The sequence below is a fragment of the Gymnogyps californianus genome, chromosome 6 (genome assembly GCF_018139145.2).
Source record: "Gymnogyps californianus isolate 813 chromosome 6, ASM1813914v2, whole genome shotgun sequence".
NCBI lineage: Eukaryota > Metazoa > Chordata > Aves > Accipitriformes > Cathartidae > Gymnogyps > Gymnogyps californianus.
This window is the reverse complement of record NC_059476.1, coordinates 17,230,857-17,252,456: the sequence shown is the minus strand read 5'-3', so window position 1 is coordinate 17,252,456 and position 21,600 is coordinate 17,230,857. Positions and strand designations below refer to the sequence as shown.

Sequence of the window (21,600 nt, the reverse complement as noted above, 5' to 3'; positions counted from 1 at the left end):
TTAAGCCTACAGTTTTTATGGCACAGCACAATTCTTACATAATGGTCTATTCCTTTAACGGTACAGGGTATTGCGGTTGCTGCTTTTGCTTTTCATAGTATTAGTATACTTTTCCACAGGTTATATTTCAAATTATTCCCCAAACTGATTAGTAGTAAAACTGTCATGGAGTTTTATTCAGATAATTGAAAGATTTTTAGAGAAAGGGCCTAAGTTTAATTAATCTTCCAAATTAATTCACATGAAGATTCTCTTAATCTCAGATAATGAAACCTTTAGCCCGTGCATTTCATAATATTCTGCAATAATTTTAAATACTATCTTCCTGTCTGATATATGAGAACGTTGCTGGTAAAGGTGTATCTGTCACTAGTCCTTTGCTGCCTACAGCGCCTGAAGTAAGCTGTAGACCATTGACTACAGGGTTTAAAGTAATCTCAAAACAATACAGAAACATTGATTTACAATTTAAATGGTTATTTTGCTTCATTTCTTTCCTAACTGCTTGACAGCTAAGGGTCAAACAGAGTCAATTAGGTGAACCAACAAAATATCAGCACTAAACAATTTCTGATTTCCCTGGGCTTCTCAGTATGACCCTTAGCTGCTCATCTCCAAATCCTCATGACAGCAGAACACAAAGGGATTATAAAGTATCTGCATTTCTAAATCAGATTCTTTGGATCTGTTCTAACATTTATTTTTGTTAATCTTGTGCGGAGTGAATCTCCAGTATTTTGCCATGATTTGGCACATATCTGAACTTCCAATTGTGTATCCAGCCTAGCAACACACTCATCAGTGCTATACCAGTTTCAGACTGTTCTTAACCTAATATCAGTCCAAACCACTACCGCTTGCTTTGTATCTTTTCCAGATGTATTCTTGCCACAAACTGTTAAGAGAGTTCAGGGGTCATTTGGATCCTTTCTGCAAAAAACAGGCATAGAATTTCTGCCTTTCTCCCAGAAGTTCTGGGAGTGTTTTGTTCTTTCTTACACGGAATGCCTGCCTGGATCTCAAACTTGTCATGATACCACCTGTCTACTCCTGGAATCAATTTTCTTTCAATAATCATGTCTTAAACAATCCTTATTCTTTTAGTGAAACTGTCTCAGCCAAATTCCAAATTCTTTACTAATAGCTGCAGTGATTATTTCAAACACTGAAACATTATTAATTGGACTCAAAACCCCCTTTATATTACAAAAATTATGATCAAAATTTTTAATCCACAACATTTCATTCCTTTTTATTTTTTTCCTACTTTCTTCACTATTACAGTACAAGTGGATCATGATTTGAAACTCTTCCTTGCTATCAGACATTTCTTTTGCAGATGGAACTTTTGGAGATTTTCACATAATCACATACCTCTAAAAGCAGCTTTCAGAAATGAATATACACATTTTATGTATAAATTTTAAAATCATTTTTCTTACTATTGCCCCTATCCTTGTTACACCTAAAGGATCAGCTATAGTTCCGTATTCTCTTATCTCAAACATTACTATTTCTTCCATTATTTACTTTTGACCATCCCATATTGGCATTGACTGCTGTCAAAATGTAAGGAAGCACTAGATGCTTTAAAAAATCCCAGATTCTTAAGCTTACTTTAAAAAAAAAACAAAAAAAAAACAAAAAAAAAACCCACCAAAAAACCAAACACCTGTATTTGGCAGCCATATTTAGAACAGTGAAATACTTAGGACAGAATTTAAGAGAAAAACACTATCTGTGGGGGATCACAGTTGAGACCTAATAGTCTGTATTTCCAGTGGCAAATCTATCTACATAACTTAACAAAAATTACATCTGAAAAACACTTCTGATACTAGCACCTGCTATCCTAGGTTTAGTTGAGAGCATATTAGTTTCTCCAGTTGTAGCACTCCTTTTTATGAGTTCTTAACTTTCTGCACAGTTTAATGTTTTCAGAAGGAGCACTTGTGAACTGTAATGGTCCCAGAGCAGCCATTACAGCTGTCAGAGGCATAAGCACTGTTAAACACTCTACAAAAGTATTCACAGAATAGAACTACAAAGACTTTAAAATTGTCATTATAGTCTATGTGGTAAATAAGAAACTTCCTGAAAATTCAAGTCTTTCTACGACTGCGGAGTTGCTTCGTTCATGAAACTAAAACATTTTCCTTTTTTAGTTTAATATTCTAATAACTGTCCTGCTAGCCTCTCCAAACACTGAAAGGGAACAGTGGGGAAGTTGGGAAGGATGCTATGCTGCAGAGAATCATACATAATCTGCCTTCTATGTGGCTTCAGAGATATGGATTATTTCATTGCAGTTTATTGTGATCGAACTGATAATCTAATATTCCAGGCTTAAGAAATTACGCTCTCTTCATGGAAACACAAGTAACAATTTCAGCTAGATCCATTCACAGATGATAGGAAATTAGTTCCACATCACATTTACATTTTCATGTATGACTATGACATTTATACACAGGCATAATGACAGAAAATTCAACATGAGCAAAATCAAATATTATTATCATTGGCAAGAAACGGTAAATGCAAGCTAACAGCAGAATTGAAAACACCTTCTCAAGATCTCCTATAAGGGAATACTTTTTGCCAAGAAAAATGTCACAGGCCGGAATACAGTTCAAAACTTTAGTTTAATTATTGTAACAAAAACATTTATTTTAGTTTATTCTGCTTTATCATAGGAGACAAAAAATACACATTTGGATATTTTATCCTTCTACTGTGCCAGTTAATAAAACAGAAGGGTTTACTATGATATTTGTGTTGTAAATCCACATCCAGAAATATCTGGAACTACCCAATAAAATAACCATCTAAAAATGTTTGAATAAGCAGCTTTTGGAACAGGACTACACCTCTTTGTTCAAAACTAGTTTCAGAAATCTTTAAATTGCTAAGCAGCACAAGCCAAAGCCTGTCCTTTAGTGCAATCACAGAAAGCCACAGGTAGTGGACATTTGCTATAAAGAGTAGGTATAGGAAGGAAATATGACACTAAGAACTGATTTTAAATTACCTTTATTTTCACTCCAAATCCTATACTTAACATATGATAACCTCAGGGAGGCATAGTCTTTCTGATATTTCACAGTGCCTCGTACAACTGTGATTTAGTCTTAAGAACTATCACAAATTAGTGTCTAATAGCATGTAACAAGCATATTAATACATACTATTGTAACATGTAATAAGCAAGCTATTACATATTATTTTAATGTAATAATAATGATGTAAATGGAGTTACAGAATACATGGTCATGATGATGGGATTAAAAATAAGAAATGCTGAAAAGAGTTTTTACAATCATAACTTGGCCAATGTTTTCTCATTTTCAACATGAAGAGACAATACGTCTCTACAATTTATATGAAAAAAAATCATTGACTTCAAAATAGTATGGTTTTTAAAAGCTAGTTTCAAAAGTATAGGTCTCTTATGCCTTTAGTAAGTTAACTTTGATCAACTCCTTTATCAAGGCAGAGGCATGTCTGCTTGAGTATTAGCTTTTTTGACTGGATAAGGACCATGCTGTACAGTAAACACAGTGTTGATGCCCTACGATATTGTGAAGTGAAACATATAGCTCAAATAAATGAGCACTTAAAATGTGGTACACTTAAATAGCTGTTTAAAGATTTTGAGTTTAATTCAAAAAATATTTTGTCTCATTTTGACAGTCTGTATTGCATAACTTGGACAAGTCAAAGTATTTTTCCAGTCTGTAATAACAAATATAATGATGTATTTAGAGAATATATTTTCTGAATACCTGGTCCCAGTGCATACTGCAACATGAGCATCAAGGTCACCTATTTAATGGCACAGTAAACGAGGTAGGTAGCAGATCAACCATCCTTATTAAAATATTGCTGTGGTAGACAATGATTTTTATTTTATAGTCTGGCAAAAATTAAGCAATATAAGGTAAAATTCAGTCAAGCTACTTCTAAACTAGCTTTTTAAAAAGGATAGCTACTTTGAAAATCACATTTTTAGACAATTTATTTCAGTTTATTACTATGCTCTACAAATTGCTTATATAGTGCAAAATATAATTCAGTTGAAAAATATAATGAGGTGATTAACAGCATGTCTTTTAATTTTGATATCATGGAAATAAGAAGAACATGCTTTAATTTAAGTGACTTGGCAGTTATATAATAGCTCATGCACTTGGCATTACCATACTAATTGGTCTAATAGTCTTTTTCATTATCTGCTATAGCCATACGCATTGGTATTAGAAAAAAGCCAGTAGCTGTGAGAATAGGTCAGATCTACGCCTCTAGATCTATAGGACTCCAAAAGGGGTCAAATAATCAGTGAGTAGATGAAATTAAAATCAATAAAGCCGAAAGACCCCAGTGGAGAGGAATTAATTTGACTGCCTTCATAACTTTCATTTGATAGTTCAAGAAGCATTTCAGGTCAATTATATTAATAGAAACTGGTTGAGTGAAAAGATGTTAATGATGAACCAGAGCTAATTAGCATAGCTATTTTCACTCCATCTTCTACACAGAGAAAGGCAGAACATAGACACAGAATCAGACTCTTTTTTGATCAATGATGGAAATCGGCGGAGGACAAAAGGATGTGTGCAACAGCTTAGCAGCTTTTAGTTACAAGCCAATACTCTATGACGAAAACCAAAAATAAACACAGAAATTTATAATAATGTATTAAATACGATTTAAAAGGGAAAACTGAAGCAAAACTGGAACGATATGGTCATTGCCAAATATTAGTTGTTACATCTTTTATAGAAGCCCATTCTACTTCCTTCCTCTTGCATTTTTCACATCAGCAAAGGTTTCTGTAGATCTCTGTGTCTCTCAAGCACACAGAGGCACACAGATGGTAAAAGTTATAGAAAGTTGAGAAATATTTTAATAAGAAACAAATATGAGATTACCTAACTAAAGAATATAGGATCCAGTATACTGGAACCTACAAAAATTAATCCAAGCGTTTTAAATTGATCGTTCTTCGCAGGTAGATCACAATTCAAACTTCTACATGGTGTCAGGAAGAAGTAGTTTAGCTGTAAGTCACTCTCATATGCTACTGAAGCTATTCTAAGTTCAGTTTCTTCTCATGCTTTACTGTGTAAGAAACTGTTTTTATCTGCTTCAAACCCGTAGTTGCTCAAATCTGGATCCTTAGACACAAGAAATACATTTTGGAACCACAGCCATTCATAGCCATGAAAAATCTCTACCTGTGTGTGTTCAGATTCAAGCGTGCAATTGAATAGCTTCAAATAAAACAACTCCTGATGCATGTTTTAATGAGGCTTATTGCAAGTGTTGAATCTGTTCACCTTGCCTAGAAGTCTATTACAAGGGGTATACGTTACCGTGTAATTAAGCAGCAGTCATGAATGATGCTGTCCTCCACAAATATGCCACTCTCTTCATCTGTTTCGATCAGGCGACCAGCATGGTACCAATGGACTTGGGTGGTATTGTCAACGTATGTTGCAGTACACTGAAATGGCAAGCGGTCTCCATGAAAAACCACTTGTCTTTGTGATGGGATCAGCTCAAATAGAGGAAGTTCCAGAGGCCCAGCTGCAGGGAAAACAAAACAAAACAACAAAACAGGAAAAAAATTCATCACAATGAATTCCTCTCATGAATATTGTAAAGTGAACTAGTTGTATACAATTCTAGCTTCCTAGATCTTCACATCAAAGCACTAATATAAAAGATATGCCCACAAACTATCCACTGAAGTCTGATCATGTTGTCAGTTCTAGAGATCACATTTCTTTGTGATAAGCCCAGATAATTATAGGATTACTAGAATATCGACAGAAAATAGATTTCACAGAATAGGTCACCGAATGGTTGAGGTTGGAAGGGATCTTTTGAGATGCTCCAGCCCAGCCTCCTTCTCAATGCAGGATGCTTTACTAGAGAGGTATACAGAAAAAAAAATCAGTCTTCCAATTAAAGAAAAAATATAGCTATTAATATATGTACAGTTAACATTCGTAAGACCACTTCACTGTCAGTGGATGAAATTCCCACTGTGCTCCAGAATGGAATTTATTCACTCTAGAGAGCCTAAACCATCTCATATGCCTGGGATTTGGATAATAATAAGGCTAATAACAAAAGTTAAACTTTTCCCTGAAGTTCAACTGTCCCTATGATTTTTCATTTCCCTGTTCCTTCTGCCTCTTCCACAAGTCATCTTTACTCTCTAGATGTTTACTCAACATTAAATATTTATCTAAATAGCTCTTTTTACTTTTTAATAGTGGAGTACATTTTACCATCTTTTTTTAATGAATTTTATCTCTCCTGTCTTTCCCCAAGAAATACCCCAATAATGAGAATATTGCATATTCTAAGCAGAATATTACAAAAAACAGCTGCCATAATCACATACCCAAATGCCCAAACACAATTAAAAAATAAATAGCATTGTAAATTTGGAAAGCATATGTATTTTTGGCACTACTGAAAGTCTGCTAATTTCATAGATTTAACAGTGATTGAAGGCTATATCCTTCAATCCTACAGTCTCTATAGAGACTGACCCTCTAGACAGTATTTGTTTTCTTCTATTTGTATTTCTAGATCCCAAAACTACCTTAACATAACTTCTGTAAAACATTTTCTATACATGAGATTAATGCTATTTCTTTAAATCAGCAGCAGAATATTGAAAAGGAGCATTTTAGGAAAAGTAATTGAAATAGAGGCTCTGCATCTAAAGAAAGAAGATAGTCTTCTATGGGATAATAAGGAATAAAGGAAAACATTATTTTCTTTTTTTCTGATATAGTCTTATTAGGCAGGAGAAGCAAATTACTACCTCTGATACATTGTTATCATCACACAAAATTCTAATGGTAATGGAAATACCAAAGACTCACATATGTGACTGACAAACACACTACCATGAACATCCTGCACAACAGTTCCTAAAACACAACATTTTCACCTCAGCCTACAATGCCAAAACAATTGACAGAACCTGGGTCATTTTATAACTTCACTACTGCAATCTCCTTAGACAAAATGCCTACTGTGTTGCACCTTGGAAATCCTTCTACCTTGATGAGGAATGAGACTTTTTAAGCTAGATCTTCTTCTCTCATATTTTTCTTCTGTTTTCATTTAAAGGCCTCTCATCATTATCTATCCAGCCTACAGGGTTGTGTGCTGGTTTTGGCTGGGGTAGAGTTAATTTTCTTCATAGCAGCTAGTATGGGGCTATGTTTTGGATTTGTGCTGGAAACAGTGTTGGTAACACAGGGATGTTTTCGTTACTGCTGAGCAGCGCTTACACAGAGTCAAGGCCTTTTCTGCTCCTCACCCCACCCCACCAGCGAGTAGGCTGGGGGTGCACAAGAAGTTGGGAGGGGACACAGCCGGGACAGCTGACCCCAACTGACCACAGGGATATTCCAGACCATATGATGTCATGCTCAGCATATAAAGCTGGGGGAAGAAGAAGGAAGGGGGGGACGTTCGGAGTGATGGCGTTTGTCTTCCCAAGTAACCATTATGTGTGATAGAGCCCTGCTTTCCTGGAGATGGCTGAGCACCTGCCTGCTGATGGGAAGTGGTGAATGAATTCCTTGTTTTGCTTTGCTTGCGTGCGTGGCTTTTGCTTTAGCTATTAAACTGTCTTTATCTCAACCCATGGGTTTTCTCACTTTTACTCTTATGATTCTCTCCCCCAACCCACTGGGTGGGGAGTGAGCGAGTGGCTGTGTGGTGCTTCGTTGCCAGCTGGGGTTAAACCATGGCAGTTGTCAGCTGAGAGGTCACCCTTCCACATTTGCACCACTAGTAACTATATCTCAAACATCTTTTTTTCTGACAAGTACTTTAACATCTTTTTTTCCATTTCACTGCTCACCATTTTATCTTCCTTAAACTTTCTCCTCAAAATCCTCCATTGCCCATAATAAATATAGATGAACTTAACCATGCCTAACCAGATTGCAAGCCATAATCACTGGTTCTACAATTGCCAAAATTTGTGGACAACCAATAGTGTTTGTTCCTCTCAGCATCCCACCCTAACACGCTTCTTTATGTCATTCAGATGTTGTCTTTGGAACACTTAAATTTTGAGAGCTGCATTTATAAACCTAGCTTTGGGCCCTCAATACTATTGGGGAATTTAAATGTTAAAGAGTATATTCATCACCTGCTTTGAATAACCAGTGAGAGGGATCACTTCTACTTTTTTTACAGAGTAAGAATGCTGGCCAGCATAATACACAGGATTTGTACATGAGTGAATATGTGATACTGCTGTCCAGGAGAAGCACACAGAGAATTAAGGGGCTAGCTACTATCTACTGAAATGTTGTAAGTCTGCTACTGAAATGTTGTAAGTCTGCTGTGACTATAAAGGGCAGGCTTCAGAAATTTCTCCTTACTTGGGTATACATCCTGTAGTTTATCTTCTGATTGCGCTTATTATTTGTGGACATGGATGCGTTACTAAAAATTCCTTGAAACATACCTAGTATTTTTATATGATCTTTGGCTTCTAACTAAAAGAAGAGAAAGTAAACCAGATTAATACCTCATTCATAATAGCTGCAGGCTTGGTCTCAGTCATTTACATTAAAGGTTTTTACTAGAAGATGGAGACAACCTTTCTCTCCAAAAGGTTGCAATCTTTGTGTTGCATTACAAAGTCAATTATGGAATATAAGGAGAAGTTACGGTGTGGAAATTTAGCCATAAATTAATGGAATGATTATGAAAATGGAGTCCAGAAAAATTAAATATACTGTCACAAGTACAACAGCAACATATACTACTCACAGAAATAAAATATTTCTCATGAATACAGTAATTTTTAACTGAGGATATTGTATCTTGTCAAATGTTTTTGGTCATGCAGTGAATGACACATTGTGTCATGAGGCTACCAAGTAGTAAGCGTGCGAACTACAGTATCAATGTTTCTTAAGTCAAGCTAAATAACTTGCCTGGCATATGGATGTAGTGTAACACTATCACTTTGAGTTTGTCTCTGCCTTTATAGTTGGTCTCTAAGGCTGTCCCGTGAACACTTCTGTTGCTCAGCCTTGGGAATCACTAAACCGAGAAATGGAGTGGAAATGGAGTATTCTGTACAGTTTCTGTCAAGTAATGATCAGAAGTAAACGAAACCTTTTTTTACTGCAGCTTATCAAAAAAGGAGAAAATGATCCTTTGATTGATATCAGTCATATCAACAACCTACTCATTTTCTTTTTCTTTGTAAATCCTTCTAAGTGCCAACAAAGATGCAAAGTGAATGAAACATACCTTTTGTTTACCATTAGGCTAGGATATCCTTCTGACCAGCTGAACCCTTTGAGAATGTACCTATTTGGGTTGGCCAAATTGACAAATAATGCTGCAAACTCATTTTCAAAGTGAAACTAGTGAAATTTCTACGGATTATGACATTTGCAGACCATGGAAGGTACACTTAAGTGCTTCTTCAAAACATCTGCTTTTAATCTCCATGATGTTTACAAAAAAATGATTACCAGAGCTAATCTTCAGTTGTTTTCCAGGGATAATCATGATTTAAATGACTGAGGCTGGTTCTGCAACTATTACTCATGCAAAAGTTCCAGTTGACTTCAGTGACACAGCTCACAGATATAAGGATTAATTGCATCAATAAGAGTTTCAGGATTAGGGCCAATACCCTTTATCCTGAATGGCTATAAAATGATTGTATGATTCCATCAGCATCAGCTGGAAATACTTATTTTAAATCCATAATCCAACAATCCTTCAAATTCAGAATAAAAATAAAAGTATTTACAAATGCTGTACACACATTTTCAAGCTTGACTTTGAGAATAAAGAAATAAGAAGTAAGAAATTCTGAAAGTATTTGGAATTATTTTGGCATTGATTTGACAGCACTTGAAATATAACAGTTCTGGCAAGCATATCCCTACACAATAGAAATTTTCTCTTTGATTATGTGATTACTAAAGACCAAATAAATATATATCATCTCTGATGCTCATATATATGTGTGTGTATGTGTATGGCAGATACAACAGCCTCATAAGATTAAAAATAATTTACAGTTTACTATTGTATCCTGGGAGAAGAGGGACTAACCTAGGGGGATTTTATTTTTTTAATTTTTACACACGTCAAAAATATTCCAAGATTCTCCTTCCAAGACAATCCACTCTGCTGCCCTTGATTTTGGAGCCAGCACCACCATCTGCAAATGAGAGGTGTGACTCTCCTATAGGCATTTAGATCAAAGGCTGCTGGAATGTTTTACAGTCTTTACCTCTCTTGTCTGTCTAGTCAGCACTAAACCATGATTGTGGCAGAGCACCACAGGAATCACTGATTGCAGCATGAATCTAAAGGTCTAACCTGTCATTACAGTAATTGCATCTTTTTCTTTATCTTTCACTTCTGTGATGGATGCACTCAACTCCCCCTTAACCAAACTCGCTGTAGTTTGGTACAGACTCCAAAGGAGGTAAAGGCCTGAGCCGTAGCTGGGCCAAGAACTCCTCTAGGAAACCCACAAAGGAGCAGAATGACCCAGTGAGCATTGATACATATGAGCTTGGATCACCAATCATGCGATTAACACATGAATAGTAGGTGGTTTTTCCAAGACTCATTTATTGAGGAACAAACAAAGTTGTGGGTACAAGGAGTCTCGTGCATACCTTTCCCACTGCATGCAATCTGACTACGAGCCAACCACTTTATGCCACAAATATGACAGCCTAAGTGAGCCTTCTTTGAGCTCTCCCTGCTAAACAGTGTGGCTGCATGGCGGTGATCTCCCCTTGAGCTGGGATGCCTCTCAACGTTGCTCCTCGAGGCAGAGAGACCTTTCACCAACAATAGATTGTTGGATGAGCCAAATTTGAGTTCTCCCTGAATTGCAACTGGACCGCACGCCAGGCAACTCTCCCCTTGAGCAGGGACGGCTCTCAAGGTTCAAGATTCCTTACCTGAGACTAAGAGATCCTTCCTTACCCAAGGTGGAGAGACCCCTTATCCACAACAGATCTTCAGTAAGTGACTGATAGCATGCCAAATTAATACCAATGAAATCCATGTAGCTAATTACATTAGATATAAACCGTTGACCAAGTCTGGGACTAAGTCTGGATCCAGTCACACCTAGACTCCTCTCTGAGAAGGAGTTTAGAAAGCAAGGAGGTCCATTCTGAACCTCGTGACTCAACGGGAGGTTTTCCTTACCCTTTGTATTAATTCCATTAGACATAAACTGTTGACCAAGTCTAAGACTAAGATTGGACCTAGCTGTACCTAAGCTCCATCAGGAGTTTAGAAAGCAAGGGGGTCCACTCTGAACCTCGTGACTCAACGGGAGGGTCTCCCTTACCTTTTTGCATCTCCGGTCTCTGTGTAAATCATTCTAGCTTGATTCTAACTCAATTTTCCATTGTACGTTTCTTCCATGTAGTAAGTAATAGAGTGAACCTTGCCATTGAACTTTGTTAAGTCGCACTTTTACAAATTCACATTAAAATCACTTTTGCTAATACCTTTGACAGTGATTCTTTAAGTGATCTAAAACACTCATCTGTGACAACTTCTCAGCAGAAAAGGGTTTTGTTCACTGAAGGCCAGATTCTTTATGTGACCCAGTCTTGTATTTCAGATTAGCTCTAGACTAGAATATTGAGGACATATGGAGGAGGGATCAGGTTACACAAATACCACTGAATTAGAATATCACTTAAAAGTCCTTCTCACAGAAAGTATATCCCTGCACATTTTAATGCGTGCAGTGCCCCAAGATGTATATAAAGTTGAAAAAGAAAAGAGAAATTATTTTAATAACCATTAGCTAAAATAGAAAAACAGCAAGGTGCACTGAAGCTCTAAGGAAATGTTCCAATGCGTATGCCCTTAATATCTTTATAAAACAATTTATCTCATACACATGCACGCACATTAAATACTTTCTGTGTTTTCCTTACAATTCAGTTCTTGGGATTTTAAAAATAGTTCAATTTTCCATCTAATTTTGGCCTTCTTTTTTGTTTACTGTTTTAAAAGATGGAAAGGAGAAGAATGTGAAGGGAACGCTGCTGTCACTGGACATATATGGAATAAAAATGCTTGTAAAAGACATAAAATGCATTTCTAACCTGTATTTTACTTACATTTCAAATATAATATGATCACATTTAGAATGTATGCACTTCTAATGAATAGACACTACTGTTTTCTAGGTGAATGATCAAAAGCAAATCTGTAAGCACAAAAGCTGACTCATGCAATAGATTTGTCTAAACACCACAAAAAGTTGGTTAGTCATTGGCCAACATGACCAGCAGAAGGTATTGGAGACATGATCAGAGAAAAATGAAACTACGTCCTACCTCCAGCCGCGTTTGTTGCATTTACACTAGTTACTATATTAGTGCATTCCACTGTTCAGTTTACCATGAACACAGTGTTCTGCTATACATTTTCTGGCTCTCATTAACTGGCTTTGTTTGATATTGGCAGCTATTACACAGTCAGAAACAGGAAAATCCACAGGTTTCTCCAGGTTGCCCACGCATCAGTGCAGTATTACAGTGCTCATGTCTCAGGATACACCATTGACTTTTGCCTCTTGGTAGAAAATTCAGTTTGCTACAGTGCACCACAAGCTTTGGGGACAGAAAAAAGCCAGAGGCTGGCATTTTGCTTCTTGTTAATCACTTGATTTATTGCATTGCCAATGGGCTTTTTATTTGAACCGAGTGTGCCTACAGAGTGCGGCACATCCTGCTGACAAAAGTGTGAGTTAGAGCTCTAATATTTGTATACAATCTCAGTGGGAAAGAAATGTGCATGGAAAGCACAGTGGGGGGAAGCTGGAAGTGAGGACAAAGTAAAGGAACTGGTCCAATAAAAGGACAGATGAAAATGAGGAAAAACAAATTGAAAAACATGAGTTAAAAATTTAAATTGCTGACACAGCAAATGATATCTGTTGATATTTACTGAATGGAACTGAAGAGAAGAGAGTGATCTGAATTGCTCCGAAGGCCAGTTCTGCCAAGAAGGGGAAGTGCCAGTACACCAACGCCAATTTCCGTATTGCAAAATTTGCTGACAATAATGAAAGGTTTGGTGTAGAAGGTCACAGACAGTGCCATATGCCAAGGAAGTCAAGAATGAATACAGAAATGGAGCCAAGCTTCAGTTTCAATAAAAGCTTTGCCTGGCTCCAATATTAACATGATATCAAGAAAATACAGATGCCAACATGTATTAAACACATCAAAATAAGATAACCCTTTTGGGCTTGGGACAAGAAAGCTTTGTATCATATTCGTTTACCACTCCCTGCAGAAAATGTGGAGCTTCTGTTTGTGTAATAGCTTCTTATTTTCACCAACTTCATAATGGTGGCAGGGCAAGCCATATTCCACACCGTTTTATCAGTCCCTTTCACCCTCATACATGCTTTTCAGACAGGAATATAAAGTAGATGTATTTTTTTGCAGCATCTCACAATTAAATCACAGGTTTATGTTTATTTTGTAATGCTAAGTGCTACACTGAAATGGTAGCTACTAACCAAAGAGCAAGACTTCAGACATGTATGCTGTTTTACTTTAAGTTACAAATTTTGTATTGCGTTTTACTCCTGCAAACTTCTGTAAAGCCATCAAAGCTGAGAAAAAGAGAGAAAGGGTGTATGTCTCATGAGCAGGCATAGCAGAGTCAGTGGACTGAGGCACTGATAAGAATGTAGGTGCTGCTGCAGGGAGCTGAACAGAAGTAGCAATCCTAGGATTTATCCTGAGTTAGAAGTATGGCGAGCCCAGTCTGTCACAGTTCACTGCTACTGGTGCTTCAGTTATCTGGGTTAGCTAACCTCATAAATATACTTCGTATCTACAAACCAGAAGATTAAAGTCAGTGCAGTTGTGCCAAGAAGAGCTACAATCATAGCTTTGGATGACAGCCTCACTGAGAAGTACTTGGATTCCATAACTTCTCAGATTTATTCAATTAAAATAAGTTACACCTGTGTAGAAACTAAGGAAGACTGAGCTGGAAAAAGGACAATTCAAATCCAGTCACTTTTAGCAAATCCAAGTCATACAGGTTTCAGCCAGCACTCAGCAGGTGGATGACAAGTCCAGCCACGACAAAGTCATTTAACCTGTCTTTCTCTACAGGAGTTTCCCCCAGATTTATAAGCCCCTGTGAAAATAAATTAGCATTTTTGCACTGGGTCTAGCGACTGATGCGTGTTGTGTCCATTACAACCATTTTAAGTGAAGGAGCAGTGGAAAAACACTTTCTTATTTACTGATGATAGCAGTGATTTACTTGGTAGGAAAGTAGAGGTAGAGAAGTACAGAGGTAGCAGGTTTCATTTAATAGCATTTAATATAAATGCCAAATATCATAACATTAATTTATGAAATGGCAACAGCTACTTGAAAAATTTCCACAATAGGAAATTCAAGGTTTCACTGCAGTTAATCAATTAATCAAAAATATTATCTGCATGCAGGCAAAATAAAGCCCATGTCTTGCATTAGCATATCTAGCAGAAATTTAAAAGAAAGGGCAAAGAGTTTTTTCATCACTGATTTCTTTCTTATAAATAAAAACTGCTGCCACTTTTCAATTTCTTATTTTCAAATTGCCCCAGAAGTCTGCTTTAGAAGCTGGGGGGCATGTGATTATTTGCCACATCTCGAAACTTGAAGACCGTGACATATTGACAGCTATGGTATTGGAAGATTCATCAACACTAATTCCTTCCCTGGCAAGAGTCAGAAGCCATTGCTAGAAAGCTAATTTTGATTACTCAAATTATCCTTATGGCAAGCAAGCTGGCAGGCTCATGGCTATGCACATTCATTACAGCTTGCAGTTAATAAAAATGGCTGAGTGGTGGCAAGGTAAAGCACCTAGCTCTACAAAATATATTAATTAGCTTCATCTAACCGGGAAGTGCAGTGGTAGCACTCATCTTTCCAAACCTTAAGCACCACTAGCCACCTTCTTTTTATTTTCATATCATTACTACACACTTAGACCATGGAAACATGGCAGCAGGAAGGTCCCAAGAGTGGCAGTGATTGCCCCTAATTGCCCAGAGCCCAGCAGGCTGCATGAGTACCCATCTATGCTGCAAGAATGCCAAACTGATGCTGAACAAGTGACAGTTCTGTTGAAGTAAGAACTTGTCCCAGTCATTGTACGAAATTATTCCATTCCAAACTCCTCTCAGCCCAGCTGACACTGTCAGAAATTGCAGCTCTCGACAACCATTTTTATACCTATGTTAAAGAAAGTGCTGTATGATGAAATGTGCTATAAAAATGTGAAATGACACTATGGTATACTCTACTTAATTAGAACAGAGAATGTTAGGATGGAGGCTTTATAGGGAATTTTCCCATGAGAACAATTAAGATTAATTACAAAAAACTGTAATAAGTGCTGTTAACTGGACAATATTAACATAGGTTTGGTAAAAAAGGTTATATAATTTCATCTAGAAATTACCAGTATAAAATTTAACCCTAGTCTTTTAATGTACATGTTACCATGATAAGCATAAATAGGATATCTTCAGGGATACTCCATGGGCCTTAGTCAAGGCTCGCTGTCCTACCATTGCTTTGCTCATGAGCAACTAGCTTTTGGAGATGGCCAGTCAAGTCTCCAAGGGCAGAAGTTTTGAAGATTAAAGAGGCTTCATTTCCCTGATATTCTCCTCACTACCTCTTAGCTAAATTTTCCTTTAGTTATTTTGCATGCTTTTTGGAACAAGCAGGCAAAGACAATGCAGAAAATAAGGCACAACTGTACATTAAAAACCTCTGATGTAGTTTAGGAGTAAGCAATGGTAAGAAAAACAAATTGGGTACATTTCCAGCATCTAAATCAGTGAGATTTCAGGGATGAAAATTTCTGTTGAACTATATTTTCATGTGTGAGCACAGATGCAAGAAAATACGTAGTAGGAAAAACTTCATCCTTCAAATTTCTCAAATGACCATTTTAATACTTCTGTTATTTCACATTTATAAGTTTTAAATATTATTAACTTTGTGCCCCAAACCTTGCAGCAGTGTCCTAAATAACCACTAAAGAAATCAGATACTAATGTTTAATATTAAATGCAGGGCAACATATTCCTTTTTTTGCCCAGTTTGAGACTGATCATATCAGAATGAGAAATCTAGAATTTGGAGCCACAAGGTTAGAGCATTGTTGGTTTCATACTACCGAATGGTAGTATGGAAACCGACTTTGATATACAAAATGGCCACTTAGCTCTGACAGAAAATGAATCTACCACATCTATCTTTGAAAGATTCAAAAGGTACGGTTACATTATTTGATTTATAGACATTCTGCTATTATGCATATTTTGTTATTAAAAAAAATCCTGAATTGCTAACATTGTAAAATAGAAATAATTGCAAGAGGATTTAACTACAGCTAATTGTAGCGCTATCCATATCTTGCAAAACCTAATCCTGTGAAAGGTTACTAATGTGAATATTCCTATTTCAATATAATTAGACCTATTCATATGATTAGGCACTCCCTGCAGAATTGGAGCTGAAGTCTTGATCCTGCATATTCTTGAAGACAATCATGCTCCGCATGAATGCAGCAGGCTATCTGTAGGCTGCCAAGAAACTGCAGGACTGGAATCTAAATCTGGATAATTAATCCATCATTCTTTGTAGTTGAGATTTTGAGTTTAGTCAGTTACTACATACTGAAAAAACCCCCACAGTTCAATATTTACCTTGTGTTAATGTAGTAAGAATGACTTGTAAATGAAGAAAGAAATGGCTGAAACAATAATCTCAAGCCCATCCCTAAGTTTAAGTAAATAACAAATGAGACCAAAAAAATGTTTTGTGTACACTGAGAGAAATAAATGAAGAAAAAATGTTCCTTGTTAACCTTGAGCCAGTATTTGTTATTGCAATATATTTCACATAGGAAAGGAAACTTAAGAACAATCTATGTGCATATATGTACAATTGTCATTTTAAGATTCGAACGGCAATATAGATAATTAATTTTTGTCACCATATGAAAAAAGCAACTTCAAATCTCATTTCTCACCCAATATCCCTAGCGCAAAATATTTGACAGTATTCTTAAAAGCTGATGCAGAATAAGGATGAATGCATTCAGCCGATTTCAGGCTTAAATTTAAATGTTGAAAAAGTCTTCTTTCAAAGATAAAATTTCCCAATATCAATCTATTTTTTTCTATTTTTAGCATTTTAAAAGTACATATCTCTTTCAAAGTTCTTACTATTGGACAGTGGAAACAGACTTACTCTGCTAGGGATGAAGGGAAAACAATGTGTAAGTATATCAGGTAAAATTGTAAGGACATTTCAACATACATAGCATCTAAAACATTGCTATTCCACCATTGCTGAGAAAGCATTTAAAGCCACACTGTGTTTTAAGAATCTATGTCAAGAAAAAAAAAGCTGATTCAAAAAATGAAAGTACTTTATACGGGAATTATAGAAAAGAAAATGTTCTCTTTTTTCCCAATGGTATTACTCTAATTTATTTTAAAAGTCTTGAATGTTCTGAATTTTGGTAGTATTTTAGGTAAGATTGCAAAAAAAATTACTTATGAAAATAGACTAGGGAGCTGCACGTGGCCCGAGAGAAATATGCCTTAATGTTCTGCTGATATTTAAGCATGAGAAATGCAGATTAGAAAATGTGACAGTAGTTAAGTGATGATGAAAGTACTTCATACCTTTCTATGTAAGAAATTAAATCTCAAAATGGTCACGAAATCTCTAAGAACACAAGTAGAAAGAGTGCATAAAGAATATAAATGTGCTCTCTTCTTTTTCTTGCTTTGCACTAGTTTCAATATGAACAGGTACGGAGCATCAGAGCAGAAAGTGCTTACATTTTAACCTTTAGAGAATGAATACTCTGATTCTCAGTGAAGTGAGGCAAGCTACAAAAGACAAGGTGCTGGTTAAGTACAAACAATTCCCTAACAACTATATCCCCTCCCTCCTAATATATTATTTACATTTTCTATGAAACATTTGATGAATTGTATTGCAGAACACAGAAGCCAGAAAAGGATCTATGCCTTTGATTTGTATCCCTCCCTTTGAAGTACCTCTCCTAAGTAGGGAGTCTATTATACCAAAAAAAGTGCATTTCAATAATATTTTCTGAGTCACAACTTGCTAATTCCACTCATGAGCTAACACTTCAAACTAAGGTAGTTTACAGAATTCAGAGACTGAGTAATAATTCAAACACTGTTGGACACTCACAACTTGTAGCTATTATCTTCCATTCTTTCTCACCTCTATTTTCAGTAGGATGGATTTTTATTCTTCTTTAGCGTTAACGCTTTTCTCAGTAGACAGCCCCCTAAGGCATGATAGAAACCTAATCATATAGATCTTATACAGATAAAACTCCAGTTCGGTATTTTGAGTACTCATTCCCTGTCATCCATAGTGAAAGTCCTAATTGACTATTAAAGCTATGAGTAAATTATGAACCAACCCAAACAATTTCTCACTACAAGTTTGATGTAAACAGTTACAATTCTATTCATCACAACCAACGGGCACACTACCTATGAATAGAACACACATTTTGTCATAATACATACTTTCAAAATAACATACTGTAACAACCCCTCTAAGCCATGTGAAACACACTACAGTTGATTTTCATGAATGTGGAGCACCCAGAGCAACAAGAGACTTCAAAACCAGCTTCTGGATACTCAGAGCCTCTGAAACACAGGCTCTTGAGCCTAGGGAGGCCACTCTACCCCCACGAAGGTATATGAGACACTAAAAAACAGATGCTATCTCAGCCATGTTAATACAAGAAAGGAAAATGACTCAGCTGTGATACTTTGTTTTGTAATTTGCCATTACTCTGTGCTTTGCAAGTTCTATTTCCACCATATTTTCCCCTGAGACTGCGTCTTAAAATGAATGTATCTAACATTTGAGCTTATATCTGTTTCCTTACTCTGGAAGTTTCTTGACTGAAGATGGTATACGAAGAATGTGCATTAATACTAACTTTGCTAATTGTCTCCATTTGCCCTTGTTGGTTGTAGTTATTGCAACAACATGGGTTTTTCAGAGATGTGCACAATACAGGTGAATAAATAATGCTGTATCTTAGAAGTTATTTTACTTCTTGTCTTACAGTCCTGTGTTGAAGCAGTTCAACATGCAAGGAGATCTTCTCACATTCAATACAACACAGCAAATAAGGAAGTGGGAAACAGAAAAATTAGGTGCAGAAGCATAATAAAGATATAAGCAACCGATTCATTTCTTCCAAGAAAAAGACTTGTGCATAGCTTTCCATCAACACAGAGAGAGAAAGAGGGTAAACAGTTTTGGGGGATTACATTCAGCCAATCCCTCATGAAAGGGTCAGATGCAGAGGGCTAGAATGAGCTCTGCTAACATGGCCTGAGAGCCATTCAAGACTGTTAAAGATTGCTTTATCAGGCTGACTGCCAGACTGCCTTGCAGCTGACTGCTAGGAAAGGTAAGGACAACAACAGGAACAGGAAGGGTGACAGGCAACAAAACTAGCTTGCCTGAAAATGCTGTGATGAGATGGTGTGGATATATACATGTCAAACCGTCTGGTCGAGTAGAGCGAAGTGACTTGAAAAAAGTCTAGGTGCCTCTCTACATTTAGACTTTCTAGAACTGGCAAGATACTATGTCCAGTTCTTTTAACCTGTCTGCTTTATAGGTCCATGCAACAATACGATGACCAAGATTAGGACAGTAGTCTACAAAAACCTGAAAAGCTACTGACACCAAGAAAAGAACTAAACCCTATCCACTCTCTGCACTGAGAAATACATAATAATAAGGAATAAAAAGGTAATTTATTACGTATAAATGCATTAAACGCTAAGTAAAAAACTATATTTCTTAATATCCTTTTATATTTTCTTACTTTTGAGCAATTTCTTTTTTAATTAAAAAAAGGTGATAGCATGGTCCCAATTACTTATTTATAAACAACTGTAGAGAAAATATATACACAAAAAGCAATACTTTAATTTGTAGGAGACCTGCATGAGAAACAGTTTTCTGTCCCAGGAGAATTAGATAATTTTCTTTGTGGTGGAAATAAATAAATAATAATGTCTTAAAGCACTATAAAATTATTTTTATATTTTGACCTTTGCAATATTTTTTGTATAATTTAGTAAATATTTACATAATTTTCAGCCAAATCATTTATCTAAAGATTATTGATATTATGTCAACTACTTTCTAAGCTTTAAATAAAATCTAATTGGGGGACACAAGAAAGTCAGCACTTTTCCAAACATCTGTTTTGATGAGTCAACATTTTCTAACAGAAAAAGGCTTCATCAGAGTTATACGTCAATTGTAATTTGCAGGACAACTGAACTTTTACTACCTAGTGCTGTTAGTTCAATAGCATCAATACAGCTTTGAGACTGAGAAACTAAATTCTAATATCTTATTCATCGGTGTAAATAATGAAAACCCAGCTTTAAGAGCAATCTTTTGTAATCCCCTGAAGACAAAAACTCATACAGGTCTTTCCTGAGTGAAGAATTTGGCCTACAGAATCCATTTCTGCTGCTGATGTGTGCAAGGGAAAATCACAGACTCCTATCAGACCTCAGGTGGAATTTATAGCACTGGTATTCAGGAGAATGTAATTTTCCTCCTGTAAATTGAGTAAGTTTTATTTGGAGTCATGGAGAAACAGTAACAAGGCACTGCATGAAGCCAGTTTCACAACCTTTTTTCAGAAAGATACTCTGCCCATACCATTATGAATTCATTGCTGTCCCTCGTAATTAAGGCAGAAGACAAAGGCAAAACTATCTTTTATCATCAAACTAACTTTTCAGCCTTATTTCCAACATTGTCAAAAATTGGTTTATAGCTGAACATTTCTGAGAGTTGGAGATTTTTGTTAAAGAAGATTTAAGTAGCTCTTATAAGCTGTTAATGAAATGTGCAAGTAGAACCCTGTGAATTCCAAAACTGTGCAGTTACTTAAATTAACTCCTATAAAAATCCCCAAAGCAGGTTTTTAACTGTTTTCAACGGGTGACTACTTTGGCTATTGTGAGTTATCAGATGCATGAGAAAGATTTGCCAGAAAGAAATTTGAAAGATGATTTCTTCTCCCATCAAAACATAAAATAAATCTAAAAAGCTCGTGGCAAACTGCTCCCTGTGGCTATTCAGAAATTTTTTTACTGCCTAGTTTCGTCTCCACATACCTGGACTTTTTGGTTCATTCCCTAACTCGCCTGCAAAGATCTTTGCCTTTTCCTTTTTATTTTTATTTTTTCCCTTCCATTCTTCTTTTCTTTGCTCATCTTGTGACTGTGATACCTCATGACATCTTCTAGGATGTAGAAGGAAGATCAGTAACTATAAATACAAATGTCTAACAGTATGGAAGATGTTCACATGCAGGAGTTTTTAATTTTTAAATCACTTAATATTTTCTTTAAGATATGCTTAATTTGATTATCCCTATGCATATTTCAACACATAT

The 21,600-nt window shown here is 36.2% G+C and overlaps 1 protein-coding gene across 2 annotated transcripts in view; it reads right to left on the bottom strand.

Annotated features, from left to right (window-relative positions):
* The window catches only part of LOC127017856 (adhesion G protein-coupled receptor A3-like), a 284,811-nt gene that overhangs the window by 147,284 nt on the left and 115,927 nt on the right, over positions 1–21,600 (bottom strand). For both annotated transcript variants that reach the window (XM_050899150.1, XM_050899151.1), the window contains one exon: positions 5,376–5,589. In XM_050899150.1, the coding sequence (XP_050755107.1) occupies positions 5,376–5,589 (214 nt within the window). The remainder of the gene's footprint in view (positions 1–5,375; positions 5,590–21,600) is intronic.